The sequence below is a fragment of the Tilletiaria anomala genome (genome assembly GCF_000711695.1).
Source record: "Tilletiaria anomala UBC 951 chromosome Unknown K437scaffold_51, whole genome shotgun sequence".
Taxonomy (NCBI): Eukaryota; Fungi; Basidiomycota; class Exobasidiomycetes; order Georgefischeriales; family Tilletiariaceae; genus Tilletiaria; species Tilletiaria anomala.
In genome coordinates, this window is record NW_013546971.1 from 1 (window position 1) to 27945 (window position 27945).

At 54.5% G+C, this 27945-nt stretch overlaps 10 protein-coding genes across 10 annotated transcripts; 5 read left to right on the forward strand and 5 right to left on the reverse strand.

The window, feature by feature from the left end:
• Positions 1-219: 219 nt before the first annotated feature.
• Positions 220-1006, reverse strand: K437DRAFT_137099 (uncharacterized protein). The gene is made up of 4 exons (XM_013387313.1): positions 903-1006; positions 664-842; positions 528-574; positions 220-445 (listed from the first exon to the last, which is right to left on the reverse strand). The coding sequence occupies exons 2-4, from the start codon at positions 763-765 to the stop codon at positions 274-276; spliced, it is 321 nt and encodes a 106-aa protein (XP_013242767.1). The 5' UTR covers positions 766-842; positions 903-1006; the 3' UTR covers positions 220-273.
• A 499-nt stretch (positions 1007-1505) lies between these two features.
• Positions 1506-2879, reverse strand: K437DRAFT_137123 (FAS1 domain-containing protein). The gene is made up of 2 exons (XM_013387314.1): positions 2633-2879; positions 1506-2568 (listed from the first exon to the last, which is right to left on the reverse strand). The coding sequence occupies exons 1-2, from the start codon at positions 2780-2782 to the stop codon at positions 1600-1602; spliced, it is 1119 nt and encodes a 372-aa protein (XP_013242768.1). The 5' UTR covers positions 2783-2879; the 3' UTR covers positions 1506-1599.
• A 1423-nt stretch (positions 2880-4302) lies between these two features.
• Positions 4303-5171, reverse strand: K437DRAFT_274541 (uncharacterized protein; the record flags this gene model as incomplete). The annotated part of the gene is made up of 2 exons (XM_013387315.1): positions 4303-4779; positions 4845-5171. 2 exons carry the CDS (start codon positions 5169-5171, stop codon positions 4303-4305), a joined length of 804 nt encoding a protein of 267 aa, XP_013242769.1.
• Positions 5172-5922: 751 nt separating this feature from the next.
• On the forward strand, positions 5923-10854 carry K437DRAFT_294828 (uncharacterized protein). Its single transcript, XM_013387316.1, has 3 exons — positions 5923-6057; positions 6167-6350; positions 6419-10854. The coding sequence occupies exons 1-3, from the start codon at positions 5997-5999 to the stop codon at positions 10821-10823; spliced, it is 4650 nt and encodes a 1549-aa protein (XP_013242770.1). The 5' UTR covers positions 5923-5996; the 3' UTR covers positions 10824-10854.
• A 55-nt stretch (positions 10855-10909) lies between these two features.
• Positions 10910-12459, reverse strand: K437DRAFT_257018 (translation initiation factor 3, RNA-binding subunit). The gene is made up of 5 exons (XM_013387317.1): positions 12351-12459; positions 12084-12252; positions 11303-11965; positions 11151-11228; positions 10910-11085 (listed from the first exon to the last, which is right to left on the reverse strand). Exons 1-5 carry the CDS (start codon positions 12395-12397, stop codon positions 11056-11058), a joined length of 987 nt encoding a protein of 328 aa, XP_013242771.1. The 5' UTR covers positions 12398-12459; the 3' UTR covers positions 10910-11055.
• Positions 12460-13003: 544 nt separating this feature from the next.
• On the forward strand, positions 13004-14042 carry K437DRAFT_224959 (uncharacterized protein; the record flags this gene model as incomplete). Its single annotated transcript, XM_013387318.1, has 2 exons — positions 13004-13211; positions 13276-14042. 2 exons carry the CDS (start codon positions 13004-13006, stop codon positions 14040-14042), a joined length of 975 nt encoding a protein of 324 aa, XP_013242772.1.
• Positions 14043-14262: 220 nt separating this feature from the next.
• K437DRAFT_274544 (uncharacterized protein) lies at positions 14263-14899 on the forward strand (the record flags this gene model as incomplete). Its single annotated transcript, XM_013387319.1, has 2 exons — positions 14263-14350; positions 14418-14899. Coding segments are annotated over 2 exons (280 nt in total), but the record flags the coding sequence as incomplete, so codon positions are not given.
• A 1400-nt stretch (positions 14900-16299) lies between these two features.
• K437DRAFT_224912 (uncharacterized protein) lies at positions 16300-16655 on the forward strand (the record flags this gene model as incomplete). Its single annotated transcript, XM_013387320.1, has 2 exons — positions 16300-16459; positions 16567-16655. Coding segments are annotated over 2 exons (249 nt in total), but the record flags the coding sequence as incomplete, so codon positions are not given.
• Positions 16656-17799: 1144 nt separating this feature from the next.
• K437DRAFT_137144 (uncharacterized protein) lies at positions 17800-19605 on the reverse strand. The gene is made up of 5 exons (XM_013387321.1): positions 19103-19605; positions 18778-19023; positions 18608-18703; positions 18470-18524; positions 17800-18375 (listed from the first exon to the last, which is right to left on the reverse strand). Exons 1-5 carry the CDS (start codon positions 19439-19441, stop codon positions 17933-17935), a joined length of 1179 nt encoding a protein of 392 aa, XP_013242775.1. The 5' UTR covers positions 19442-19605; the 3' UTR covers positions 17800-17932.
• Positions 19606-20746: 1141 nt separating this feature from the next.
• Positions 20747-27890, forward strand: K437DRAFT_137389 (putative POL2-DNA polymerase epsilon, calytic subunit A). The gene is made up of 5 exons (XM_013387322.1): positions 20747-21493; positions 21579-22089; positions 22171-22462; positions 22559-22744; positions 22819-27890. The coding sequence occupies exons 1-5, from the start codon at positions 20812-20814 to the stop codon at positions 27772-27774; spliced, it is 6627 nt and encodes a 2208-aa protein (XP_013242776.1). The 5' UTR covers positions 20747-20811; the 3' UTR covers positions 27775-27890.
• The last annotated feature ends 55 nt before the right edge of the window (positions 27891-27945 follow it).

The window sequence follows — 27945 nt, forward strand, 5'->3', positions numbered from 1 at the left end:
CAAACGAATATCTGTTCAGACAAATACTACAGATTTTGCGCTACAGCCAAAAGCACCGTTACCACTCACGCTGGTCGGCGTTGCCAAGCCGCTTACCTCTTCGTTTCCAGCTTGTATGCACCGTACCAAGTGACAGTGTTTAAACAAAGCCATCGACCATGCTAGCAGCCTTTCGTGCTGCACGCAACCTTCAAGAATAATCGCTTGGAGCGTACGATTAGCAGATTGCACAACTGAGCCCATGGTCTGGATAACACAAATCCCCCTACCCGATTACAACATCGTGACCGAGTCCTGGCCAAGACTTGAAAGTATACCCAGTGGTCCATTTGCATTTTTCACATAGCGTATCGAAGTTCGCGCACGCCTACCAGGCGACGCATTTATTCTTGCCGCATTCTCAGGTGGAACAAGTGCAGTAGTTGACCTCGATGAAGGCGTCCGACTGTTTTCCAACAAGTCAAGTAGCAAACTCGCATGTCAAGCTGCTGACCACCATTTGGAACACCCAACGCGAATGTGCATACCGAAACGAAGAAACAAAGGTCGGGATCGACGAATGATAAGAGGTATCCTGTGATGTTGTCACGTGTGGCTCAAGTCAGTGAGCTTCCCCCGCTCACTCTCTCTGCCCACCCTACCGGCGGGTTGGAGAAGACCTACTGATGGGTGTGAAAAGCCATATGTAGAGAGCATGGTGGTTATCTCGAATATCCATGCGAATTGAAAAACCAGACATCCCAACGAAACAGCCTGCTTCCCCATGGTGGGATGCTCTTCGCAATTCGTGCCTCATTTGTGGAAACACGGTTTATATCGTCGTTGCGTGTGGGTAGGTATACCTGGGACAAGAGAGCGCTGTTAGCTACAGTCAGGCACTTGACAAGCTCAGACGGACGCACAGAAAGAGACAGCAACCTGGTCGTTTACGTTGCTGAGAATCACGATCTTGCAAGAACCCTGCACACGATAAGCCATTCTCACTATGTTTGTAGTTCAGCCACTTGCACTCGTAGTTCTTGCACGCCGGAACCGCACATTGCCATTTGCACGTCTTGCAAAAAGAGCACGCAGTTTGGGCATATGGTCGCCTCATGCGGATGTGATCTGCCATGACCAATAGGGCCATCAACGAACTGTTTTGCGGACAACTCAGGCGTCTTCTGGCAAAGGCTAAGTCGTATTCGTTTAAATGGGCACTTTCACAGCCGAGGGGGGTGAAAGTAACATTTGAGTAGAGGGATCAATGTTGGAGAGCGTTGACATGATTTGTTTGTATAGCCATGCGGCGATCACTGATTCATACTCTTTGCAAAATTACAAGGCAACAAAATACAAAACGCACTTTGAATCTGATTATTCAACACTCATTGGTTCAATACTAATGGTCGACAGCCTCCATTCAATTTTTTCGTCATTGTGGAGCCTCAGCAAGCTCCAAATTCTCTTAGCTAGCTAGTGAGCAATATAGCACCCGCACCACCGTGCACGGTGCAGTTTTCAATGCAAGATATCAGTGTTCGGCATTTGCGTTTGATTAACAAATTTACACCGTTGAAAAAAGAAATGGGCAATGTACAAGTCTAGGTCCGTTTGAATTTATGGATGAGGCAAAACGGCAGCGGCGCCGATGAGCGCAGCTGCAACTGCAGCAGCGACGCCAAAAACATGTACATGGGTGATAGCAGCCGCATTCTCAGCGCTTGCGGCGCGTGTAGCGGACGGCGCCGGTTTGCCTGTAGCGCTCTGAAATGCAGAAGCAGCTGCCTCCGGGTTGGACGAGGTATTGAAAAGCACGGTGTTGATGATGTGAATGACAGCATTGGACACGAGTATGTCGGCACGAGTGATGCGGGCAGTAGCATTTCCTGAAGTCACTTCGAGGTTATTGTTCTGAGAGCTAAACGAAAGGACGTTGCCGCTAGAAGAAACAGCAGACGCCATTGCCCCGGAGCCTTGCAGCTGGGTTGAGTATACCAGCGTGCCATTAAGCACATGGTTCGCCAAAACATTGGCTCTCTCCGACTCTGATGCGCTGACGATTTGGGCCCCTGCGGCGTCCATCGCCTCGTTGGTGGGGACAAAGATGGTCAGGCCGTCTCGGCTGGAACTGAGAGCAGCGAGCTGGCTAGTGAGATTCGTCGCTTGGAAGAAAGTGGTGGCATTGATGGCTGTCAAAGTCGAACTCAGGTTGGAAGGGATGAATGCCACGGCATCGATAGGCTGAATCAAAACGTTCTCATATGTGGAACCATCGGTTGAGTTCGCGAATGTCGAGTTCCGGCTCGCACCCGCAACGTAAGGAATATTGCCGTCGCCATTGGCTTTGCGCAATACAATCGCTTGAGAACGTCCATCAGGCAAGCTGACATACTCCTGAAGAGTGAGAAACGTGGAAGCGATGTAATTCTTTTCTCCGTTGATGCCCGATTCGCGCACGGTTCCATTTAAAATGTGATACTGAAGTGTAGCCTCAAGTAAGCTGGCGGACGCGTCAGCGACCACGACCAACGCCTCGTCAGTCGGTGCCAAAAGCGTTTTGTTTCCGCCGTTCTCCAGCAGCGTCACCTGAACGTTGATAGGGATAGCGTTAGTACGTTTATACGCTCGCAGGAGGTATTTTCTCGCTTACAAAGTTGGTGTTGTTCTGAGCGAGAGAAGCGAGGGTCGTCAGGTTTGCGGCATTGAGAGCAGTAACGAGGCCTTCCGTGTATGTCTGAGCGATGACAAGGCTGGAAGACACCATGAAATAGACGAGAAGTGTAAAGAGTGAAGTATCCATGCTGACGGACGTTCTTTCCTTGGCAGACTGTGTGACGAGGAATGTTGGGTTCAGGTGAACAAAGACGGGCGCGCGACAGGCCAATGAAGTCGATCCAATGAGAGGAGTATTTAAATACGATGAATGTTAAATGATATGACATAGCTTGCGCATCGTATCAGGGCTCCAAAAGGCGGCGGCAGTTCGGCGACTGATCATGTGTTTGTTCTGCCGATTCTGAATGCTATGCAGTTCACGGTGATTTTGTTTGCTCCAAGTCTTGGTACGATCTTGCCCTCCAGTGTGGGGTCATTCTGGACCCCTATGTAACCAAACTTCTGAGGCATCAGTATGTGAAGGGTAAATCGGGAGGCGAAACTTTGAATTCGTCCTTGCTGACCGCTGACTCTTGTCCGCACAGACCACGCAACTACAGTGCAACGCACCAGGGGACAAAAGCCATCCACCGGGGTACGAAGCGATCTCGCGGAAAAGGAAGTCATTGAGAAGGGTTTCTTGCATGAACTCATCCGCTTGCTTGGGATACTCTGCAGACGAGCAACATACCAAATGCATGCGCGAAGAACCGAATTGAACGATGACACAGAGCCGAGTGTCGCCACTTCCACAGGAAGAGCAAGGCGATTCAGACTTCAAACGACGACCCAAAGGAATCTGCAATGAGTAGGGTTGCAATGGTGGCTTCTCTCTGCACTTGGCCGATGGGATATACCGATTGGTATGGGGTCCATATTCCGCAACCCCATCGATCGAATATTCCCATTCTGAACTCTCTTTGGAACAAATATCATCTTTGTAGAAATGCCGGAGCGAATGACAGCAAAGTGGGGGTCAACATTTGGGTTGATGTTGCTTGACCTGCTAACCTTTCTTAACCCAATCGCACTACCTTATCCCACTTTCATCAAAGGTTGATATTGTGTCGCTATGTCCTCCGCAGATCTAAAGGATTTGCCTGTCTTCGTGGGCGCCTCGAGACTGACGTACGCAGAATTGCTCCATGGGTAGAGAGGAAACCGTGGAGGTTTGTACCCGAGGTCTGGTCGGCTGTACCTGACGCATAAAATGTCAAGGTCCCAACCATCGTCTCGGGCAAGGATGCCGTGATCAACATCACCTTAGAACAGCAGGCCATTGAAAACGCGATCGAGGCCAAGGCGATCTGCACTCTTCTAGATCTGGCTCCAGAAGACACCGTAGCTTTCGTGCAAGCGAGTAGCAATGCGCGAGGAGCGTAGGAGACCAGCCGAAAAGTGACGTTTGAATCAGACTCTTCAAACGATCGATGTCCGATGAAGGTAACAAGGGCAATTGTATCAACGTTCTCGATATCACAACTAATCATCGGGTCGAAACAGAATCAAAAGGGAGGTCATTCGATTCCTTTGAGCTGCCTGGCAAAGCGGAGCCATGTAGCTCGGTCCAGGACTTATTTGATCCGCAGGACTTGCCATCGTCGTGACTTCAGTTGTGCCAATACAGGATACTGCCAGCAGTAAGCATTTCATCGAGAAGGTCCTTCACATTTGCATGTCTACGTCCCCACTTCCTTGCGCCTGCGGCTGCCCTTGTGTTTGGGAACTTGTTGGCAAAAGACCTGAAGTGCTTGGATCAAGCCTTTCCAGTTCTTGGAGCCATGCTTCGTCCATTTGGTCGTCATCCGTCATGTCCCAGTCATCTTCATCGATCGCGCAGTTCTGAACGAGTTCTGAACACTTGGAGGAGTGCACATGCCTGCAAGGCTGGCCGCTGGACAGCTGTCTTTGGACAGGTGATGGTGCGGGTCCGAGTGGTGGTGAAGATGGTAGTGGCGGCGAAATATCCCGATGCACCAATGTCGCGTATGGCCGAGGCGCGTTCATGTCATAGCCTGAATCGTGGAAGGCAACATCCTCTTCATAAAGTTCTGGATCCAGACCTGCGGCAAAAGTCTCCCCTGAGGCAGTAAGTGCAGCCTGCCGTTCTGCTAACTCAATTCGCCAGATGGTATATGCAAGCTGTAAAGAGCGCGCTATCAGCACACGAAACAAGATCAATCAGGCACAAGCATCGCTTCACGCACCTCATTATCTCGCTCTTCTTTCTGAAATTCGTCCAAAATATCACTGCCCCCATCGCTCTCATCGCCGTCACTGTCAACCGGCACATCGCCGCCATCGCCTTCATTCAAGCGTCGAGGCCGTTCAAGTTTTCGCTGACACGCCACCAAGCCTGCTCGACCAGAGCGACCCAAAGCATGACATACTGAGGATGGACGCCCTTTAATCGCGTCTGCAGGCCAAGCGATTCCTCTGGGCGACGAAGCACGCGCCAGGTCGAGTTGAGACTGGGGCTGGGCGCGTCGTTTTCCTTTTGCAACTGAGCTTGAGTGGAATGAATGAGACTGCATGCTCGTCAAGGAGAAGGAACCCGACCGCGGTGGTGCTTTCCATGCTGCCCACCTTTCGTGTGCGACATTTCTGGATGTAGATGGTCCCGCTCCAGAAGGAAAAAAAGCACCGGTGCCCGCTTCGCTCAGGCCAATTGTCGATGTTGTCAAAGACGCGTCCTGGCTGGCCCTTCCCAACGTTGAGGACCCTTCGCCACATGCGCTCATAGTTTCTGTGGCGTGAGAATAATCCTTTGAAGCCAACCTGTACATATGCGCAGTATCGCGTGACGGAGGAGAACGGCTTGATGGGCCCGAAGGAATACACCCATGAAACGCGCACGACCACAGTGCGGCGATCGGGGCAACGGCGGCCATCTCTGGCTGCTGATGGACTTGACGGGAAACGCGTCAGCGAGTTTTGGGCTACAGCTTGCAGTTTCCACAACGATCTTCGGCAGAGCACTCCACCGGCCAACGTGTGGACTGTGCGCATTTACTTCGTCGTGACAAGCATTCTGTTGCTGCCCCTCAACCAAGACATACTTCAAGACGAGATGGAAATGGGAACCAGGTGCTGCTCCTAGGGACGCGGTGTGAATAAAAAAAGTAGGGTTGGTGCTATTACTCGACGCGGCGCGTCGCGTCATATACGGACAGCAGTCGCGTTATTGCAGCTTGCTGGAGCTGGAATCGAATCGCTTTCATTGTTTGGATCAGGGTTTTATGGTCGACAACATCGTACTTTGCTCCCTCCTACCATCTTCATCTGCAGCGGGCCAATCATTGCGAATGAAATAGATCATAACGCCGCTCTCGGGAGCACAGGCACGTCTGAGCGACAAGATGGCCCGCGATGGGAAGGCAAAAGCTCAGGCGGCGGAGCGTCAGGAGGTCGAAATGGACGGTGAGTACACCCTACGCCTAGCTCAGCTGTTTGCGAAACATCCTCGCAGAAGCGTATGAAAATGCAAGCTGACACGGGCCCTCCTCTATTGGCATTGACGCCGCTACAGTCAAAATCCACTATGCGCTCAACAATGCCTCGCACTCCATGGCAGTACGGCTCAGCAGACGCGTCTCAATCCCCATCTATGGGCTAGCTGGATCGCGCGGATTGCCTACACGACAGGAGAAGCAGGAGCCCATCTTTGGGAAAGTGCCGCTCAAGCTATGTCTGAAAGCGATTTGCGCAGCAGAGTGAATCGTGTCGGAACTGTCTGCAATGAAGGACTGGCCTGATTATTTCACTCTCTTCCTTCGAACAGCCCCAAGATGTATCCTTCTGACACTACCGATTATGTCGTCAAAGCACTCAAGGCGGCAGATACCATGCGTCAGCAGCAGCAGCAGCAACACGAGGCAATTTTATCTTCATCGCCGCCAGCTGCTAGTCGAAATAGCACGTCCAACCCCGCTCTGCTCTCCCCCCAATCGATCACCCGCACAGCCGGCAGCTTGCTTGCTCTCGTGCGCAGCCCTTCCAAGCCGGGCCCTGTGCGACTAAGTCGTCAAGCTGTTAGCTCGTCAGACTCTCCTGCCAGAGCAGGTGGAAAACATGTGGAGAGTGCAGGGGGCGCAAAGGGCATTTTTGATGCGTGCGGCTACCTCGGCTGTGCGCTCGAAGACCCTGATGCACGAGTTGTCGTTGGAGGGACCGCATTCAAGCCTAAGATGGTGACTGGGATGTGCAGGCAGATTACTTCATTCGATTCTGAGGACGAAGATGACAGCAACGAAGACAACAACGACTGGCAGGAGGATGGGACTGATGACGATGACAAAGAGCATGACAGCAATTCCGAGGACGACGCGGACGAAGAGTATCAATCACCCTCAGGTGACGTGTTTGCGTCCGCTTCTGATGTGTCTGGAGATGATCTAAGTCGGTCAGCATCATCAAGTCAGAACCAACGCTTGAATTTACGGACAGGGTCACTTCAGCAGCGCCCAAAGCAGTCCATCCCACACATCCAGAAACAGGTCCAACGACAATGCAGATACGAGCGACAACAGCAATCACGTCGCTGGGTTCTAGAAGTTGTGCTGCGCATGGAGCCTGAAGAGCTGGATGGCATGCGTATGCAAGCTCGCGCAGAAGGTGTGCGTGAGCGTAGAGAGGCACAAGCTGTGCTTGAGGCCAATCGTGCGCACAAAGCGGCCAAAGCTGGCACCAAGTCGAGGAGTTCGAGCATCGGTGCTGGTAGGGGTAAGAGGTCAAGCTCGCCGATGCCGGTGGAAGCGGAAAGGGGGGAGTCAAACAGAGCGAGCAAGAGGCAGCGGCTGCTACACCGCCAGCAGACGGAGCCAACTGCCCAAGAGCAGGCTGAGGATCCGCTAATGGCGAAATCTGGGTCACATCGTCGTCGCGTACGTGATGTAAAGCATGGCCAGCGCTCACGCAGCCTTTCCCCGTGTGAGCAAGCTCAGCAGCAACTTCCGAGGCAGCGTAGTCGATCTCCATGCGTATCGATCGATTGCGGGGACATCAAGCAGTTCGGAAGCTTTGACTTGCCTGGCAGCAGGCCTTCACCTCAAACGCATGGCGCCTACCTTAGCACGACCGCTTCCACTTTAACGTTGGGCAGCCTTGCTAGTCAGCAAGTGCAAGGGACGGAGATGGATGAGGACACCAACGAGGATGTGCAGAGCATTAGCAGCGGGCATAGTCAGGCGAGCAGCAGCGCTGGCGTAGTCAGTGCCATGCCTCCTCCGGCTGTACCCATGCCATCGCCCTTGCGTCTTTCCCAGTCCTCTTCATCGTCGCATTTGCAGCCTGCAGGCTCACAGCAGCGACGTAGAAGTGCATCCAAGTCGCCGCTCGGCATTGAATCAATACAACAACATGGCCATCCACTACAACAGCACTCACCAGAGGATCACGATGCGCACGAGGCAGCACGAAACAGCGAGGCATCGGCAAGCAAGCCGAGCCCTGGCCAACCTCCAATGGTGCAGGTTCTCCACCTGCTCAACGCTCTTCAATCTACAGCATCGTCCCAAAATTCAGGTGGCAATGAAGAGTCGCGCCAGCAAGCTCGCACTTTGCTGCAGCAGCTTCGCCAGAGCGGCATCTTGCAGCTTTTAGGCGACGGTGGCAGCTCGAAATGTATTGCCTCGCAAACAGTCAGTACAGCCTCACCTGTGGGTGTTGCAGCGGGACCCTCACCAGCCTTGCATGCATCTGCACCTGTTGTACAGCCCTCACCAATCTATATATCGCCTCGGACACAAGCTCAATATGTCTCTCCAAAGGCACCGACGACCCAGATACCACCACCTGCAAAACCTGCTTCTGCGTCAACTTCTGATCTTGATTCAGCTTCAACCTCTGCTACTACTGCCACGCAGGCATCGCCAGCTGTGAGGGTTGCGCTCATGCCCGCCCCGGAACTTTCCGCACCCAAAGCCGTGTACCACTGTTACCACTGCGGACGCGAGGACCCGGGCACGAATGCATTCTGGCGCAAAGTCGAGATCGCAGACGCAGATTGGTCGCGACTACCGCCTAGTCTGATCGTCAAATACCCGGCTGCCGTCAAGCCTGGCGAAACACCACCGTCTGGTATCAAAGTATTTGTCGCTTGCAAGGAATGCGGTCCGGCATACAATGCTTGGAAGGAAGAGATGAAGAAGAAGGAAGATGAAGGTGATGCTTGTCTCCCAAGAGCATCTTCGCCCGTTGCACTCGCTGCAACCGCTCCAGTTATGCCTCCGCCCCCGTCTCGAGCTCTGCTCGATCCCTCTCGCGCTTTCAATATTGAAGCACCTCACGTACCAGAGCCCAGAGGCGGATATGAGCCATCTCGAAAGCCCGATAGCTATGCGTATGGTGTCGATGCCACCAATGCTCGCAAGAAAGCGCACTTCTCCAATCCGCAGACATCTCCTTTCGCGAGCAGCACTAATACCCCCTTCGAATACAGCCGCAATATGACACAGTCAAGCCCCGCGCGCTCGCATCAGAAGCGTCTCAACCTGACCAACTCCAGCGATGCAACCGCGCGCAATCAACTCTTTAATGATGAAGGGATGGACTATGGCGGGGAGAACAATCTGCCGCTGAATGCCACGCCGGGTACCATCCTGGCTGGTCTTCAGACGTGGACACCTCTTCGCCGCAGTCCACGAAAGCAACCCGTCGGCACCCAAAGCAATGTCAATCCATACGCTAGCTTGACTGCTGGAGATGGTAGTCCCACCTTGTCACAGCGGGCCAAGGTCGCATCGATGCCAAAAACCTCCGATAGCTCGCCTTCATTACCAAACCAAAGCACTGGCACTCGTCAGCTCCGAATCAGCCCACGTCAACCTTCGCTAACTTCGCCCGAAGGCCAGACACCAGCTCGTCTGCAGAAAGCCCTGACCAATTGGTCTGACTCAGATGAAGAGGATGCGCATGCTGCCGAGGATGATGAACCTGATGCCTCTCCCAGCCCTGCTCGTCGCAAAGCGAGTCATATGCACTTCCAGCCATCTTCCGAAATGGCAGCGTCAAACGCTCAGCTGACGAAAGGTCCACGTCAACGCCTGGCGTCCAAGCCGGTCGGGCCATTCATGGGCCGATCACCGTCCATCGGGGCGGAGGGACTGCTGGGTCAGAGCCGGATCCACAAGGGCTTGCGGCATGTCGTATCTAGCCCTTCGAAAGGTCACGACGATCGAGATATGGACGTGAGCAAGCTCTTCTCTGCAACACAAGAAATGTCGGCATCATCCCCGATTAACCTTGATCTGTCTTGGATGAACGACGTGCCCGCCGAGTCCACCAACCAGGCAAGCCCAAGCAAGTTCCTCGCCAGCCTTGGCATCCATTCGCAGACCAAGAGCGCACCTGTTGGGGCTAAAGCGGCGAGCACATCGAATCAAGGTAGCGCAGGCTTGCCAGCGGTGTCAGTACCGGATCAAGCTCTAGCAGCTCGTCGCCCACTGCCCGCGACAGTAGAAGACGCGTCTTCTTCCGTCGCCAGCTCACCTCCAGACGGTGGTCCCACGCCCGAGGGTCTTTTCAACCAACTCTTTGACGAGTTTGGTCTGTTACCTGCCTCTGGTATTGGAATCCCAGGATCGAACTTTGATCCGAGCAACATCAACAACATTGAGACCTATGGGTCCTTCGACTTTGGCCAGCAGTTCACCGACTTTATGCAGCACAACACCCCGGGCTTTGCGGCTCACGTGCCACCGAAACAGCAGCAACCCGCTGTCGTTATGCAAGGCCCCAGCTTCGTTGGGGAGCAGCATCAGACGCACGTACGAGCTTCAAGCCAGCAGCCATTGCAGCAGGATGTGCAACATGCGCAGACACAGGCACCCGCGCGGACGAAATGGCCGATCGTTCCAGCAGCTGAAGGAGGCAAACCGTCTGAGCCTTGGAATGGCTCGAAGCAGACGCTCAAAGGGCAGGGGAGCTCGGTCGCAAAAGGCAAAGCTAGGAAGAGTGGATCGCGGAGCAGGCTGCAGGCTGCATTGTCGAAGCTTCCGCAAGAATTGCAGCAGCAAGCGAATAGCCTGGTCTCGGCGGGAAAGCCTTCGCAACCACAACCGCCTCCCCCACCGCCAAAGCGGCAGACGAAAAGCAACCTGCCAAATGCTGATGTCACGACACGTTTGCTTAATTTGCTGCAAGATCCTCAGATGCAGGCGGCCATCTTGTCCTCAGCGGAGCGATAGGTTGAATATAATATAGCGCAATGAATTTACCAAGTACTTATCCTTGAAGCAACTCATAGCTTCATCACACGTGTTGCAAGGCTCCAAGCCATTTCTTTTCTCGTTCTTTTTCTTTTGCCTAGTGGAACGCCTCAATACAAGATACGCCGGGTCGCATAGGAATGAGAATCCAACTTGAGCCAATGCTGCCAGAGGGTGAAGGGGTAGCCGAATCATAATAGCCAGATTGCACTTATGCCGGACGCTCGCCACGGGGCTCGCTGTGAAGAAAGGATGCGAACATGTTAGCTTTTCGACAATCTTCCTCAGTCTTGCGAGAGTACTCATCCAAGCGCAGCGCAAGACCAAGTTGTCGTAACCCATGCCATCGATCCTTTGTCTGGCTCTGTCAGCATCTTCTCGGTACTGGCGAAGGCACATCCCGGAACGAGCACACATCAGCTAAAGTAACAAGCTATGAGGAAAGGCTGAGAGCTCACCTCGAAGCTGACGAAAGCGAAACCTCTTCCCAGACCGGTGTCCCTGTCTCTTCCGACGTACAGGCGCGCAATCCTGCCGAATCTGCCAAAAAGATCCCGCATGTCCTCGTCCTGCACGTCTTCGCTGAGGTTAGTGACCCTGAGCGTAGGAAGCTCGTCCCGGTTCATGGAGCTGCCCATGCGTTCGCCAGTCTTTGCGCCATCTCGCAACGAGGGTGGGACATATTTGCCGCCAGTACCGCCACCGCGGGCTGCGAACGCTAGCGAAGATGCTGCGACAGCTGGGTTGCTCGGGTCGACAAGTGCTGCGTCTGGAGTAGCCGAGCCATCGCCCTCACCATCGCCCTCGCCAGTAATAGCACCGAGAGTGTCCTTGTAGGGACATCTGGACGTGAAATGGTCACCCTTGCAAGTTCTGCATTGGATCTTCTTTCCTGCTAGCTCCTGCTTCATTTTGTCCTCAGGAGATACCTCTGGCTCCTTGGACTTTCCAGCACCCCCAGCTGATAGCTTCAGTTGCACATTCTCTCCGATTGTGGTGGTTGCCATATGGGGGCCGGGCGGGTTGCCCTTCTCTTTGCCAAACTTAGACCATGATTGCCGCGCGACAGAAGCCTGGTTGACCTGCGTCCGAATCAACGTGCGACGAACGCGACGCGTGACCTGCACATAAGCAGAAAGGAAATGACACACCAGAATCAGCTTCTGCAGAGCCTCACCCATCAATGAAGGGCAGCGGGAGGGAGCCGAGGAGGGGGCACGCGCGAAACATGATACTTACCTTGATCTGCTTCCCATCCTCGTTGGTCCGGTACTCGACGACGACCTTGATACCATTTCCCTCACCCTTCTCCTCTACAAGTTGGCTACCCTTTCCTGCAGTTGGACGCTGCTGCTGCTGCTGTTGTTGTTGCTGCTGCTGGTGGTCTTCCTCATCGGCCCAGTCGAGGCTGCGTTGCCGCGTGGCGAGGAACGGGAGGTCAGCTCGAGAAGGTGATAACGGGCCGATTACTGCGCTGCGCGCAGCTTTTCCACAAGGAGCACTCACGCCTTTGAGAATCCTGCCGAGGGAGGTGCTGCCACCGCTGCTGACATTGTGTATTGATAAGCTACCGTGCTAGCCTTCGAAAGCTCAGTCACTGCGAGAAGACCTGGCGGGACGACAATGAGGGGGAAGAAGTAGAAGTGTCGAAGAGCCCGATTTTGTCATGGTGGAATTAGAGAAGAGGAGGGTCTGGGGGGGTAGCAGATTGTCACGTGATGTGCAAAAAATCTTCTGCAAAAGCTCCTACGACCGCTTTCTCCCAGTAGCGGTCTTCCTGCCACAATCGTCGATGTCTTCTTGGGTCATCGCATCACTCTCATCGTCCGCCTCAACCTCACGCACATTCGAAGGGCTTGGCTGTTTGTCCAGCTGGCGCTAATATGCTTGGCAGTACCAGCTCCATAGTTTGTAGGCGGTTCCCTCCGGCTGCGGTGACTGGGACCGGGACCGCGAGCTCTTGGGCCGTAGTTGCATGCGGCGAACCTTCCACTGCTCGTCTCGTTTCGACAGCGTCGGCCTCAGTTTATTTAAAGTCACATGCCACATCATCCTCTTCTTCATGCTGCTCGTCAAACAATCGAGAGCGGCGGCCGCTCCACTTCCGTTCATTACACATGGCCAACCCCGCCTCGGTTCCCTCGTCTTCTCTTGCACGTATGAACGAAACTCGGTTGCGACCACCCGGTCTGTCAGACCGCTCCATCACTCCGCAGACGTCTGTGGAGGAACTGCAGGATGAACTCAGGAACAGTATTCTGCCTGGGTTTCCACTTCCAGATAGCGTCGCCTTGCAGATGGTATCACACGAGAGCTGGGATTATGGCAAAAGTCTGGGAGGTCACAATCGGAGGTTGAGCTTCCTGGGTGAGTGTGCATTCGACGACAGTGAATGTGTGAGACTCTTTGCTGACCCTTGATCTCTTTTCAGGCCGAAGAGCACTGAAAGCGTTCCTTATGATGTTTTTCCACTGTGCCCTTGCCTCACCACCAGCGTCCAGCTCTTCCACAACAGCTTCGCAACGTACAAAAGCGAATGAACTCGTATTCGCAGCTGATGCTCGTGTCATCGATGAGCTGCTACACACCTCAGCACTAGGCCAGGGAGCTGGCTCGTCTCTGCGACTAGAGCGGGTGATGCGGTGGACACCGGCTCTACTTCCCCCTTCCTCTTCGACCCAGGGACCACAGTCGAATCAGGCCCGAGAGTCTGGTCTCTTCAAGATCCGTGGCATCTGCCTCGAGGCAATCGTCGGGGCAATCTATCATCAGCATGGGGCACACATGGCGCAACTCTTCTTCCAAAGCCAAATTCTTCCTGTGCTACAATCGAAGAATGGCGACTGGCCGAGAGATGTACCAAGCTTCGTTAGGGAGGAGGCGCTAAAGGCAGCTGACAGAGCGACCTCGACATTGAACGATATCATTGCAAAGAGGGATAGGGCCAATGCGAGCAGTAGCATTGGGAAAACTCAACATGTCAAAGATTATGCTGAAGATGCAGGCTCTTCGCAAAGGGTGGCATCAGCAACAATGAAGGGGCGAGCGGCGAACATTGCTGGCCCAGACAGCACATCGACTTCTGCTTCAGCCTCCGCGGTGTCATCGTCTCTCTCTTCCCAGCATATTTACCCGTCCAATCCATCTTTCGCGCAGGCTTCGGCCGGGCGCTCGGAGCGTGCAGCTGCTCGCAGGTAGAGATCGATGCTCATCAAATCTGTCGACTAGCGCGAAAGCCGAGCGCACGCCAACACGGTCGGTGTTGTAGCATTTTAGAGAGAAAACCATACATCGTCGTCGGCGACAACGTGTCATTACAAAGCCCCAATGGAGTCAGTGAAGCGTGCTTTTAACTTGCTGGATCGGTGTATCCCGGTGCTTACGTATGAAAATTCAAAACTATACATCTACCCCGCCCCTCTGATCACTGTGTTCGTTGCTATCCTCAGCTGGAAAAGTTGTCTGAACAGCCAGAAAGGAGGGTTAGGGGCATCAGGCAATTACTGGTAATTAAGAGCGCTGACCTGTTGCAGCCCTTTGACGCAAAACCAGGCTGACTAAATTCCGGCGCAGAAGGCTCAATCTCGACCATACGCTCCATTTCGGCGGAAGCGGGAACCCACTCTCATAGATCAATTCCACGCCGCAGCTAGCCGCCGTCGGGAGGCGTACGTTTCTCCACCTGCTCGCAAGACAAGTTCGTCGTCCAAGCAGCCAGCGACGCCCGCATCAGCTCTCCCATCCCTCCTCATTTCCGGGGCATAGCTCTGGCTCTTGAGACTTTGTCTGCAGTATCCATGACAGTCGAGAGGAGGTGGACGACCTTCTGCCGGAGAAGCACCCTTGCCTGTGCTCCTTTGAAGGATTCTGCATGCGAAATCAAAAGCAACATACACGAATGAAGGGCGTCGAATTTCCTATTTTTCTTACCATGTGTGACGGATGACAGAAACCTATCCGCTCACCGGCGCGACTCATTGGGGCTCCCAGACGACGGAAGAGACGCTGCTGGACTCCGATCCTGTATTGTTTCCCACATAAAATGTATAGAAACCGTCAGAGATGTGCATCGAGATCTGAGTATGTGTGCATTTTACATACCCTTTGCAGAGCGCGCCTTTATAGTGCGGTTGTACATTTGGAGGAAACCAGAGGAAAGGTATCGTAGGACGATGGATGGTTTGGGGCTGCTCCGTAAGAAATAGAACCAGCTGGTAGCTCATAGATTCCATTTTGATTCACTATTTCACATGCTACTTTTCTGGTTCTAGATTGCTAGCAAAATAAAAAAGGATGAATTGATAGGCCGGACTCCAGCACAGGAAACGTCTGAGGGCGGCAGCCTTGCTGATAAGGAATAAATATCCTCATTAGCAGGTGGCGAGAAAAGAGAGACGTGTTCTCGACGCCCTCGAAAGTAACCAAAATGAGAACGCCCGGCAATGGTCTTGCACGGGGAATCGACCTTTGCGAGTTCTACTCTTGTAATTGGTGAATGTATCTTTCCCCTATGCTTCGGAAGCTCGGGGAGGAGAAGGGAGGGGGGGAAGGCAGATACCTCCTCCAGTCTATATATTAGAGCCTCCGGAAGAGCGCCTGGACTTCTGCGGAAGAAGCGTTGAGCACGATTGTCGTAATCATACTCAACACCTTCAACGCTAAAACAGGCAAAGCGTATCTGAGTCGGCAGAAGTGGACGACTTATAATTACACGAAGATCCTTGCGCCCGGATTCTAGATCATTGTCGAGCTGGATTATGTAGAGCAAGGGTACATACATACAAAGTAGAGGGGACTCCACGACTAGGTATTGGGGGGTATCCTTTCGACCTGCTCGCTGCCGGTATGTACCCTTTGCTCACGCGGTCTCACGGTGCCTGTTGATTGATCGTGCTTTTCACTTTCGTTAACGCGCCTTCGCACGTTTCCACATCCTTCCATTGCTTGCTCATCGGCCAAGCGATGTTGGTACTCAAAGTTCCCCTGATACAGGATACAGGGTGCCTAGCAGCTGAGCAGCAGGTTTGTACTATATCATGCTCTCCCCACCATTGACGCCTCCTTGTCGCTTTCCGATCTCAAAAAGACGACGGTTTACAATCGCGGCCAATGGCATCGATAAGACCATTGCTGGTTGCTCCCACTGGAGTGCAAGTACAAAAAATAAGCCGGTCACTTTGACGGTTGCCGCCACCTCCTTCCCGGCACGGTGCATTATTGAAACTGTCGGGCGACTTGGCAGTTGACTTGTATATAGTTGGCAGGGGTATCAATATTTCTTTCCTTCACCTCAATCAGCTTCCTCTCGTGAATCCATCCATTCAAGTCTGTATAGAAGTGCTCAATTGACCTCGTAGGTCCACCTCCAATTTGAGTCCTAGCTGGAAAAGAAGCGATCGTGGTGTCCACAGGTTACGCGCTGATGCTCAAGCTCGAGCATAGCACCTGGGCCTGAGCCTGGATCCATACCAGATGCAAGAACCACTTTGTTCCGATGCATTTGCGTCTCATCAAAGCGTTCATGGCAGGCCTCTTTCTTTCGTTTGGCGATCTCCTTCTGCAAACTGTACATAATGACCCTATATTCGTCCGGGAAAATGGGCCGGGGATGCTTGGTTTAATGACAATCTTACCAGGCCATAAAATCAGAATCCATTGTATACACCCCATGAAAATGAGGGATGCGAGGACGCTTGAAACTCACATAATCCGCTTTGAATAGTCGTTTTTCCCGTCGGGTTAATTATGATTACACGCTTCCATGTGGACCTCATCACGGCTTCTCATGCAATTATTCTTATGGCAACGTAGAAGCGAAAGGTGTGATCGAAGGGCCCGCTTGAAAACGGGTAAAAAGCAGTGCCAAGCACATTCCCGCCTTCACCCGTTCTTGCGTGACATGCACTTCTCAGCTCCGATCTACGCCTCCCTCGTGGACTGAACCATCTGCATCGTTGGCAACCTCGCTGGCACTCTGCTCTTTGCGGGTCTGGTCACAGGTTCCAAAGTCCTCTTACAAGTTCCGGCATTTAGACCGGAGGGCCGGCCCGGGTCAATACCAAGCTTGGGCCTGGCTTTGACACCATCGTGAGTCTTTTGGTCATACATGGTCTCAAAGGGTGGAGGAAGCAGGGCAGCCGTTAACAGTCGTTGTCGTGCTTTCGTGTTATGCTAGCTCTAGCGTGGTATCTGCTGCGATGTGCCGGTCGGCATTGCTGGCCAACATTGCTAGTTAGCATTGCTGGTCAATATTGTTGCCTTCCAAGCCTCGCTGATGAAGTAGATAAGTTCCAAGATTGTCGCTGCGCATTTCTTGAGTGGCCAGAAACACGAAAGAGCAAGTGAAGGCGGTGCTGAAAACATCCAGCTCACACAACTGCTCTTGATTTGTGGGACTACTTTTTATCTAGCCAACCTTTGACTTCGTGGAAGCCAGGTTCAACCATGGGGTGGCGAACATCGGCATTATCCCATCAGGCCTAACAACGCACCTGCCTGCACATAGCACTGGCGTGTACAGCTGGAAGCACGGTCATCTCGTCCTTCATCGGCAACCTTGTCGGCGCCGCGCCGCGTTGCTTGCGCTGCCGCTGCTCGCCATGCACGGCGAAAACATGTTCGACCTGGCGGAGCCGACGCCGCGCTTCCAGTACGGGGCGATGGCGGGTGAGAAAACCCGCCTAAGGTCAAGGGCGTCGAGACGATCACGTATTTGGGCCGGGCAGAGCCATGCGACAAATGAGAAAACTTGATACGAAGCGCAAGGTGCCGCTGTCGATATTGTAGATACACGGTCACTCCAATGGATGAAATGTTACACATGTGCTCAAGTTGACAAGTGTACGTTACGTCTCGATGCTGTAGAGAAAGAAGCAACTACTGTTGAGATGATAGCGGAATAAGGTAAAATAATATCTTGAAAAAGAAAGTTGGAAAATAGCAGCGAACTTGAGCAGGACGGTTCTTTGATGACACGACTGTTTAGACCGTCCGTTGCGTAGTGAGTGTCCATGCAGAATGGCTCGGCCGAGGCGTAGCGCGTATTTCAAGGGTAAGATGAGACCAGTTGGCTTGAGCAAGAACTGTATTCACAGCAACGCGGCTACAGCCAGCACACCAGCGGCTCCAGCAGCGAGAGCTACACCGACACAGATAGGTTTGAAGTTTGTCGACGCAGCGCTTTTTGTTCCGCTTCCACTCGCCGATCCAGAGCTTCCGCCGGTTCGCGATGAAGTGCTGGCCGAGAAGCTGGTTGTCATCCCGCTTGCACTGCCGGTCGGCTGCGAAGCGAGCGCGTGGAGCGGGGTAGCGACGAGCAGCCCACCATTGTTGACGCTGCTGCCAGCACGGCAGTTCGAGCTTGACGGCGCCGGGTGCGGGTCCGGGGTGATGGGCTGGCCCTGCTGGAACGTGGAGACCTGCCCACCCTCGAGCGTGTAGATGCCTTGGAACGGCGCCAGCGCGCCGTCGCACGTCTCGAACACCCCTGGGTCGTAGTTGGCTGGTATGTTCCAGCGGCAACCGAGGATATCTGTGGTTACATAGCAAGGAACAGTCAGTTCAGTCGGTACACAGAACCTGGGGCTGTGGAAAGTGCGCGGGTTGACGTGCGGATGCAGACGCACCGTAAATGTGCTGACAGTGCTGCTCAGCATTGTTGCCAAAGCAGACTCGGAAGCACTGTGCAAGGCGACGAGGCGAAGGGTTGGGATCATCAGCAACGCATTGGTAGCATATGAATGGGTATGCACACTTTCACTCACGAATTGGTTCCAGCTCATAAAGTTGGTCCACTCGGTCGCCATGACGGAGCGCCCATTCGCCGAGGGCTTGGCGGTGGTGTATACCACACCTCCAATCTGTCGAGCAGAGGCTAGCAGTGTGAGCAAAACATTTCATATTAGTATTCATGGAACGCATTCGTTGTACTCACCGGATTACTCAGATCGTCCATGCCCGCTGAGTCCATCTCGCCACCCGCGTCGCCAAGCGGGATGCCAATGCTGGTAAAATCTCCTACGCCAGTCACCTGGACATACTCGCTGGTCTGGACGAAATGAGCACTGGTGATCGTGCCGTCCGGGATAAGGCGCGTACCGTGTGTTGGCCGCGTGCAGTACGCTACCGCTTGGCGCTCCGAGGAGCCAATCGTGTCTGGTGTCGGTGGACCCCAGAGGCACTTGTAAGGAGCCAAAAATGAATGCAAGTCAGAACGGACCGCAGGATCTGTGTTCTCTGCTAAAGAACTCGCGGCTCACAAAGTCTTCCAGGCTATTGACCCAGGCAGTCTGACACTTGCTCTGCTGATTCCAGGCGTTTGTCCCATTAGTGCAAGTGTTGAAGCCGGTCTGGTCGGGGCTGTTGCTGGTGCCGAGACGGTCCTGGCCCATGTATTGATCTGGCAAAGCGGTGACGGGGTACGAGGGCTTCGGCTGCCATTGGGTCCAGGGCTGCGTTGGACGGTTGGCGGGGACGCCGCTGGCAACGGACGCGGGCCCGCCGGTCGTGGCGGCGGTCAGTTGCGCGGCGACCAGGTGTGGTAAGGGCAAGAGGTTTAGCAGGGGGACCACGGCTGCGAGCGCGTGCAGGAGCGTCATCGTGGGAGGGTGGGACGAAAGGATGCAGCTGTCGTATGCCTTCTGTGAGTGCTCTTCCTAGCGATTGCTGCTGTCGTGGCCTGGGTCACTTAGATATGCCAGTTGTGCTGGTGGTATAGAAGCAAAATGGGGAGTGGAAGGTGGAAGTAGAGATCAAAAAGAAGGGCAGGCGAAGCGAGAAGAGCAGTGATGTACGAAGAGAAAGGAATAATCGACACCATTGGCAGAGGAGTCGAATAGGAATGACTGGAATATGTACGAAGAGGTAACGAAGTAAAGGGCGACATGCTATAAAAACAGCCATAGCCCTGGTTCGGAGCATACGCAAATCAGCAGAGTGTCTTGTTCTTTGGGTCAAGTTGATTTATTCTTTCGAGCATGTTCTTTGTTCGTCCATCCCTGCTCTGCCGTGGTTGCAGCTGCAGGACGCGGGGATGGGAGGAGAGAGACCGCTTTCTGTTGCATCGTTCTGATGACGAGAGACAGCTTCTCTGCGGCCAGATCGGGATGGTTCCTGTGCTGCGAGCTGCACGCAGACGAACGATGTAGGACCAACAAGGCCAAGGCCCATGAGAGCCAGCCATGCGTATATTTTGATCTCGCAAGGCCAGCGAGAGCATTGCAAGTGGAAGCGCCCAAAGCGAGTTGAGTTTCTTGGCGCCAATGCCAAAACCACTCAATGGTGGAGTGCATAAGACGCCACCAAGACTCTCGGCGCCCGACGAACCAAGACGTCTTAGCTTGGCTAGGGCGGAACCATGCCTTCTGGAGTAGAACCTAGTCAAACCCATCGCGTCGCGTAGCATCGCGTCGCGTCGCGTAGAGTGACAAAAGCCAAAGTGTTGATGACTGTGGACCGAATATCTCTGCTTCTTGCTCATGGCTTGCTTGCTGCATATTTGTCCCTCCTCCTCGAGATATCAAGCGCTGCCACTAACCGGTATCCAGGCGAGGGGCACAGCTGGGTGCCGCATCCATTGTATCACCGCTCACAACTCTCATCTGCGCGCCAAAGTAGAACAGCACGTCCCAACATGGCCGGTGGCGGCCGCGCGGGCCAGCGCACCTTTGGCCTCACGTCCAGCACACATGCGCAGAGGGGACGCGGTACCTTTCGAAGACGCGGTGGCAGCGGAGGTGGGCGATATGACGCTGGGTCTTCACGTGATTCCGCCCCCAACAACGCTTTTAGGAGCGGCAGCGGCAGCGGCCAGCAGCAGAACGACGGCGCCTCGTTCGCACGCGGCCTGGACGACGCAACGGCGCTGGAGCAGCGCTTCGACGATATCGCCACGCTCGACCGCATCGACGCCTCGCTTGGCTTTGAGCGGCTCGAAGAGGGCGCCTTGCGTGAGGCCTGGCTTGTCGGCATGCACCCGACGCTCGTACGCGCCGACGACGACGCGGGAGGCGTGTCGCGCGGCGGGCACGCCGGCGTCGACTTTTACTTCATCCAGGACGACGCAGTCAGCTTTAAGGTAACTGTGCTGTACCAGCCTTACTTCTTCCTCGCCTGCCGTCCTGGCACCGAGACGAGCGTCGAGGAGTGGCTGTTGCGCAAGTACGCGGGGACGGTCGTGCGCGTCGAGCGTGTGTGGAAGGAAGACCTCAAGCTGCCTAACCATCTCGTCAACAACCAGCGCCTCATGCTCAAACTGTCCTTTGACAAAGTACAGGATCTTCTCTCCGTCCGCCGCGAACTGCTGCCCATCGCACAGGAGGCGAAGAAGAAGCTCAACGCCTTCGACACGTACGCCGACGCCCTCTTCGCCGCGGATTCTGGCGCGAATGGCAGAGCGAACGGCGCCGCAGACGGCGTGGGTGTGGATGGAGTAGCAGTAGGCTATGGTAACGCTGCGAGAAGCATGCCACTCGATATCCACTTTGAGCAGCACGAGATCCTCGACGACCGCTGGACGGGCGGGAGGGCGAGGAATGGCAAGGGCAAGGCGCAAGATGGCAAAGGGGGCAGAGGTGTCGATCCGCAAGACTGCATAATCGACATTCGCGAGTATGACGTCCCGTACTACCTGCGAGTTGCCATTGACAATAGTGAGTGCACGCAACATGTTGGCAGACGCCTTTTCTTCGATGCCACAATCGGGTTCAGCGCTGAGACTCCCCTTTTTATGCACAGATATCCGTGTCGGACTGTGGTACAATGTCGAGTTCAACGATGGAAAAGTGACGCTATCCGGCGTGCCGTCGCGCGTGAAGCGTGCTGAGCCGTGCGTCCTGGCGTTCGACATTGAGACAACTAAGCAGCCCCTCAAGTTCCCGGACGCCGAGACGGACGTGGTGATGATGATCTCGTACATGATCGACGGCCAGGGCTTCCTCATCACCAACCGCCAGGTTGTGTCGCAGGACATTGACGACTTCGAATACACGCCCAAGGATGAGTACGAGGGCCCTTTCATCATTTTCAACGAGCCAGACGAAAAGGCACTGCTCGAACGCTTCTTCAGGCACTTCCAGGAGACCCGGCCTAGGGTCGTCGCGACGTACAACGGTGACTCATTCGACTTTCCCTTTGTAGAAGCCAGAGCGCTCGTGCACGGCATCAACATGGCCAGCGAGATTGGCTTCAGCAAAGATAGCGAGGGAGAGTATAAGAGCAGGGCGTGCGCGCACATGGACTGCTTCCGGTGCGTCAGCAAACGAGCACAGAGAACCATCACAGACCTTTTTTGCTGACACTGGATGATATTTACCACCGTTGGTGGCAGCTGGGTCAAGCGCGACTCGTACCTCCCACAGGGTAGCCAGGGCCTCAAGGCCGTCACGGTCGCCAAGCTCGGCTACGACCCCATCGAGCTAGACCCAGAGCTGATGACGCCGTATGCGATCGAGCACCCACAGCTGCTCGCGCAGTACTCAGTCTCGGACGCCGTCGCGACGTACTACTTGTACATGAAGTACGTTAACCCGTTCATATTCTCGCTCTGCAACATCATTCCGCTCAACCCGGATGAGGTGCTGCGCAAGGGTACCGGCACGCTATGCGAAACGCTGCTCATGGTGAGTGGCCCTATCCCCAAGGAGAAGGACTGGATGTAGCTGCGTTGCGCGTTCCACTAACACGTGCAAACCATCTACTTCGCGATGGTCAATCAGGTGCAAGCGTACGACGCCAATATCATCTTTCCCAATCGGCACGTCGATCCAGTAGGAAATGAGTACAAAGGGCATGTGCTCGAGTCGGAGACGTACGTCGGTGGTCATGTTGAGGCACTCGAAGCTGGCGTCTTCCGCAGCGACATTCCGACGGATTTCAAAATCAATCCTGAGAGTGTACAGCAGGTGAGGACAAAAGTCCAAACCTCGAATTGCTCACGGGGCGTTCAGCTCGCTGACTACGCACTTGTCCTCCACAGCTCATTGACGATTTAGATGCAGCACTGGCATTCTCGATCGTTGAGGAGGGCAAAATGTCGCTCAACGACGTCATCGACTACGGCACGGTCAAGGCGGAAATCCAGGCGATGCTCGAAGTCCTGCGCGACAACCCGCTGCGCAAGGACCCGCCGCTCATCTACCATCTCGACGTCGCGGCCATGTACCCGAACATCATGCTGTCCAACCGCCTGCAGCCTGACTCGGTCGTCACGGAGGCAGATTGCGCGACGTGCGACTACAATCGGCCAGGAATGGAGTGTGACAAGCGAATGAACTGGGCCTGGCGCGGAGAGTACTTTCCCGCCAAGCGCGATGAAGTCAACATGATCAAGCATGCGCTCACCAATGAGAATTTTCCACCCAAGTGGCCCGGTGGGCCGCGTAGGGACTACTGGGACCTGTCCCCGGCCGAGCAGAATGCGTTGTTGCACAAGCGCCTCGGGGACTACAGCCGCAAGGTGTACAAGAAGACTCATGATACACAAACTGTCGTGCGCGAGGCGATCATCTGCCAACGCGAGAACCCGTTCTACATCAACACTGTGCGCGGCTTCCGCGATCGTCGATACGAGTACAAAGGTCTGCATAAGACGTGGAAGAAAAACCTCGACAAGGCGCAGAGCTCCGGCAGCCTGACAGAGATTGTTGATGCCAAGAAGATGATCGTGCTATACGACTCGCTCCAGCTCGCGCACAAGTGTATCCTCAACTCATTCTACGGGTACGTCATGCGCAAAGGCGCACGCTGGTACTCAATGGAGATGGGGGGCATCACGTGCTTGACCGGCGCGACGATTATCCAGATGGCCAAAGAGCTCGTCGACAACATTGGTCGCCCGCTTGAGCTCGACACGGACGGGATCTGGTGTATGCTTCCAGGCGTCTTTCCAGAAAATTTTAGCTTCACCTGCACCAGTGGCAAAAAGTTCCAGATCTCCTACCCTTGCACCATGCTAAATTATCTCGTCCACGAAAAGTTCACCAACCACCAGTATCACGAGCTCATTGACAAGGAGACCGGGCGCTACGAGGTGCACAGCGAAAATTCCATCTTTTTCGAGCTGGACGGACCGTACCGCGCAATGATCCTGCCGTCAAGTAAGGAGGAGGACAAGCTGTTGAAGAAGCGTTATGCCGTCTTTGAGCATGATGGCTCACTTGCAGAGCTCAAAGGCTTCGAGGTGAAGCGTCGAGGCGAGCTGCAGCTCATCAAGGACTTCCAAAAGCAGATCTTCAATAAGTTCCTCCTCGGCGACACGCTTGTCGAGTGCTACGCCGCCGTAGCCAAGGTCGCCGATCAGTGGCTTGACGTCCTCTACTCCAAGGGTGCCACACTCGACGACGATGAGTTGATCGACCTCATCGCCGAGAACAAGAGCATGTCCAAGACGCTCGCCGAGTACGGCACGCAAAAGTCTACCGCGATCACGACGGCGAAGCGACTAGCCGAGTTCCTTGGCGCGCAGATGGTCAAAGACAAGGGCCTCGCTTGCAAATTCATCGTTTCTGCCAAACCACACGGCGCTCCTGTCACCGACCGCGCTGTGCCGGTGGCCATCTTCAGCGCCGAGCACAGCGTCAAGCAGCACTATCTGCGCCGCTTCCTTAAGGACAACAGTCTCACCGACTTTGATCTGCGTAGCATCCTCGACTGGGAGTACTACATTGATCGCTTCGGCGGCGTCATTCAGAAGCTCATCACCATCCCTGCGGCGATGCAGAAGGTGCCGAACCCGGTTCCGCGTGTCCGTCATCCTGACTGGCTGTTCAAGCGCGTCGCCGCACGCCAGGACAAATTCAAGCAGCATTCAATCAAGGACATCTTCCAGAAGCAAGCCCTTCTTGCGCCACTGCCCAAACAAGATGCTGGTGACAGCACAGATCAGGTGCCCGGCGAGCAAGCTGCGACCAAAGTCAACAAAATGGCCGTGCCGCCGCCACTGTCTCCTGAAGAGAAGACACCAGACCCCAACGCTGATTACCCGGGGTGGTTAAACGTCATGCGCAAGAAGTGGCGCGAAACTCGCAAGACGCGCAAGTTGGAACATCGCGTGGCTGGCCGCTCGGCTCTGAACAGCACGATGGGATCAATGTTTTCGCGGCAATCTGCTTCGATGGCTAACGCCAAATGGGACGTCATCTCTGTCGCTCCCGGTCTGCGTCCGGGCGACTTCAAACTGTGGATCGCCTTCGAAGGTCGCATCCAGGGACTCAAGCTTCGCGTCCCGCGACAATTCTACGTCAACTTCAAAGGTGCTCTTCAGCACTACGAACTGCCAGAGGATGTCACAGTGACGGCCATTAGCAAAACGCTACCGCGCGGCCACATCGCTCGCAATCTGATTCGCTTCACGGTGCCAGAATCGACATTCGTTGAGGAGGAGGCCTTGTTCTCATCCCTTACGAACAACCCGCACGTTGACGGCATCTTCGAGATGAACGTCCCACACCATGTGCGTGCTCTGCTCCGACTCGGCTCACACTGCATGATTAAACCAGGTCTACAAAGCAAGTTCAGCCGCGCTCTTGACCAGGGATTCGAGCTTGAAGATCTCGTCAAGGCTGAGCAGTCATCGATCAACAGGCGAAAGTACCTCAATCAAGGGCGTCTGTTCCGCTACTTTTATCTCTACCACGGCGCTACTGACAGCCGTCAATTCCTCACTCTCATCTCGCCGGACGGCCGTCTCACAGTGCATATCGTAGATAGCGCAGGTCTGCGCCAGCTTCCCCGTCTCGAGAATGTGTACGCCATCAGTGTTGCCAATGGCAAGAGCAAAGGAAGGCTGGGCCCAGGAAACGGTGCTTTCGATTACACAGACACGATCGAAGTCGACGTCAAAGTGCATAGCACGGAAGCGAGAGCGCTAAAGGCCATCGGCAGAGAACTCGCCAGCAGAAAGGGCGCAATGCAGAGTTCGACCATGCTGGCGATCTGCACCTCTCGCCCTCTTTCCTTCTACGAAGCTGGAATGGGCAGTGCGGCGATGGATCTACCCGTCATCACGGTGCCAGCGTCCCGCATGGACGATGAACTACCGGCTCTCAATTGGCAGGTCTACTCTGCCAAACGCATGCTTGGCAACTATCTCCAGGTTTCTGCCTGGCTTGCTGGCTGGATCGACCTTGCAGAAGAGTACGACATTCCGGTGTGCAACCTGGAGAGAGATCATGCGCTTTTTGCCGCCGACATCGACTTTGCACGTGCGTTGCAAAGCCAGGACATGGTGCTCTGGTGGTCTTCAACGGACCAGCCAGACCTCGGAGGCAGCGAAGACGACTCACATCAAGTCCAGAAATGGGACGAGCACGATCACATGGAAATCTCCAGACCGGGACTCTATTCTAACGTCGTCCTCGAAGTCTCCTTAAAGCATCTTGCGCTCGATGCCGTCCTGCAGTCAAGTAGCGTTAATGAGATGGAGGGCAGCGGTCCGGGCTCTATGGCATTCGATGCGTCCTCTCACAATTTGGATGAGTACTCGAAGGGCGTAGCGCACAGTGCATCCGCGCTGGGTGATTCCATTCTCACACCGATAGTCTTTGCAACGGTGAAGGCATTGGTGCGGATGTGGTACACGAAGAAAATCAAGGCCAAGTCGGAGCACAGTGCGCATCTTGCGGACAACTTTTGGCGATGGGTCTCTTCCAAGTCGTCAGCGATGCACGAGCCAGCGATCCAGCGCTTCTTGCACGGGCTCATGCGCAAGACGCTTCTACAGATGCTGGCTGAATTCAAGCGACTTGGGTCAGACGCGGTCTATGCAAATTTTAACCGCATCTTCCTGTGCACCAACAAGCCGACTGCTGGAAGCGCTGCAGCGTATGGCCGCTATCTCATGACCGCCGTGGGTGGCTGCGAGTTGTTCAAGCATGTCGCGCTTGAGATTGTCAATCCGTGGGAGTACCTACTGTGGATGGACCCTGCGAATTTCGGTGGTGTCATCTGCCAGGATCCCTTTGCTGCTCAACCAAGCACTTCTTTCACCGTGGAGATGAACTGGAATATCGAGACTTTCCTGCCGCCGGCCGTTCAGCAGCGCTTTGCAAGCGCTATCGGAGGCTTCATTCACAACCTCTACGAGGCCAAACGCGAAGGTGCTGCGCTCTTGGAGCGCACGCCGCTTCGTGCCGCCCAACCAGTGAAGGATATCTCGACCGCTACAGCCAAATGGCCTGTCTCCCGCGGCGCGCTCGAGGAGAGCTACAGTGAGAAACGTCTCAAGCACATGCGCGACACAGTCAACCATCGGATGACGCGCCGATTACTGCGAAACGTGTCTGACATCCAGAATGGTGTTGCTGCAGCACTCGCTGCGGGCGACCCTGAGGAGCAAGGGGAATACGCCTTCCCAGAGCTGCCTGGCTCTCACCTCCGACTCCGAAATCCAGCAATTGAATTTATCAAGAGCGTCTGCGCAGCTTTGAGTCTTGCATCTGAAGTCTCAGCTGAAGTGCAGGTCTGCAAGCGCAACCTCCTCGAGTACATTGGCATTCGAGAATTCTCGCCTGAAGCTCATTGGGCCAACCCCTGCGAGCCATTCCGACTGCACCTTGTCTTTTGCAATTTTTGCAGCGAAAGTCGGGACTTTGACCTGTGCAGGGACCCAGATCTTACCCTGGCAGGAACGAGGCATCAATGGCGATGCCCCAATTGCAAGTACCCCTACGATCGCACCGCGATTGAGGAGCGCCTCGTTGCCATTGCACAAACGTACGTCGAGAACTATACGCTTCAAGACTTGAGATGCAACAAGTGCAGCAAAGTCCGCGCCGACAATCTGGCCAAGCAATGTAATTGCTCCGGCTCTTGGGGGCTCACGATCAGTAGGATGCAGACGTTGCGCAGGCTCAAGAGCCTCAGGAGCATTGCGGCTTTCCATTCCCAGCCTTATCTCCAAGAGGCAATCGATGACATGCTGGTATGCACATGACAGTACACATTCACTCTGTATTATACACACGGGCATTGGTTGATTACAAGTCCATTCCAGCTGCGGCCTGTGCAAGCTCCTCATCGCGCTCCCTCAACGTCTCATCACAGATTCGCCAGTATGTGAAAGGCACGCTAGGTGAGGAAAGCTCGTGCTGTGTGTCTGTCCAAA

What these genes read in the sequence shown, in the direction of transcription:
- K437DRAFT_137099 (XM_013387313.1), bottom strand. Translation starts at nt 765, where the DNA reads ATGGGGAAGCAGGCTGTTTCGTTGGGATGTCTGGTTTTTCAATTCGCA. An exon ending in ATGGCTTTTCACACCCATCA is followed by an intron (nt 575 to 663) that starts GTAGGTCTTCTC and finishes ACAACATCACAG; the next exon opens with GATACCTCTTATCATTCGTC. An exon ending in ACCTTTGTTTCTTCGTTTCG is followed by an intron (nt 446 to 527) that starts GTATGCACATTC and finishes GTTGGAAAACAG; the next exon opens with TCGGACGCCTTCATCGAGGT.
- K437DRAFT_137123 (XM_013387314.1), bottom strand. Translation starts at nt 2,782, where the DNA reads ATGGATACTTCACTCTTTACACTTCTCGTCTATTTCATGGTGTCTTCC. An exon ending in CTCAGAACAACACCAACTTT is followed by an intron (nt 2,569 to 2,632) that starts GTAAGCGAGAAA and finishes ATCAACGTTCAG; the next exon opens with GTGACGCTGCTGGAGAACGG.
- K437DRAFT_294828 (XM_013387316.1), top strand. Translation starts at nt 5,997, where the DNA reads ATGGCCCGCGATGGGAAGGCAAAAGCTCAGGCGGCGGAGCGTCAGGAG. An exon ending in TCAGGAGGTCGAAATGGACG is followed by an intron (nt 6,058 to 6,166) that starts GTGAGTACACCC and finishes ACGCCGCTACAG; the next exon opens with TCAAAATCCACTATGCGCTC. An exon ending in AAAGCGATTTGCGCAGCAGA is followed by an intron (nt 6,351 to 6,418) that starts GTGAATCGTGTC and finishes TCCTTCGAACAG; the next exon opens with CCCCAAGATGTATCCTTCTG.
- K437DRAFT_257018 (XM_013387317.1), bottom strand. Translation starts at nt 12,397, where the DNA reads ATGTCAGCAGCGGTGGCAGCACCTCCCTCGGCAGGATTCTCAAAGGC. An exon ending in AGGATGGGAAGCAGATCAAG is followed by an intron (nt 11,966 to 12,083) that starts GTAAGTATCATG and finishes GCTTATGTGCAG; the next exon opens with GTCACGCGTCGCGTTCGTCG. An exon ending in TGGTCTTGCGCTGCGCTTGG is followed by an intron (nt 11,086 to 11,150) that starts ATGAGTACTCTC and finishes TCCTTTCTTCAC; the next exon opens with AGCGAGCCCCGTGGCGAGCG.
- K437DRAFT_137144 (XM_013387321.1), bottom strand. Translation starts at nt 19,441, where the DNA reads ATGACGCTCCTGCACGCGCTCGCAGCCGTGGTCCCCCTGCTAAACCTC. An exon ending in TTATGAGCTGGAACCAATTC is followed by an intron (nt 18,525 to 18,607) that starts GTGAGTGAAAGT and finishes CGCCTTGCACAG; the next exon opens with TGCTTCCGAGTCTGCTTTGG. An exon ending in GCACTGTCAGCACATTTACG is followed by an intron (nt 18,376 to 18,469) that starts GTGCGTCTGCAT and finishes ATGTAACCACAG; the next exon opens with ATATCCTCGGTTGCCGCTGG.
- K437DRAFT_137389 (XM_013387322.1), top strand. Translation starts at nt 20,812, where the DNA reads ATGCACCCGACGCTCGTACGCGCCGACGACGACGCGGGAGGCGTGTCG. An exon ending in GCGCACATGGACTGCTTCCG is followed by an intron (nt 22,090 to 22,170) that starts GTGCGTCAGCAA and finishes CGTTGGTGGCAG; the next exon opens with CTGGGTCAAGCGCGACTCGT. An exon ending in ATCCTGAGAGTGTACAGCAG is followed by an intron (nt 22,745 to 22,818) that starts GTGAGGACAAAA and finishes TGTCCTCCACAG; the next exon opens with CTCATTGACGATTTAGATGC.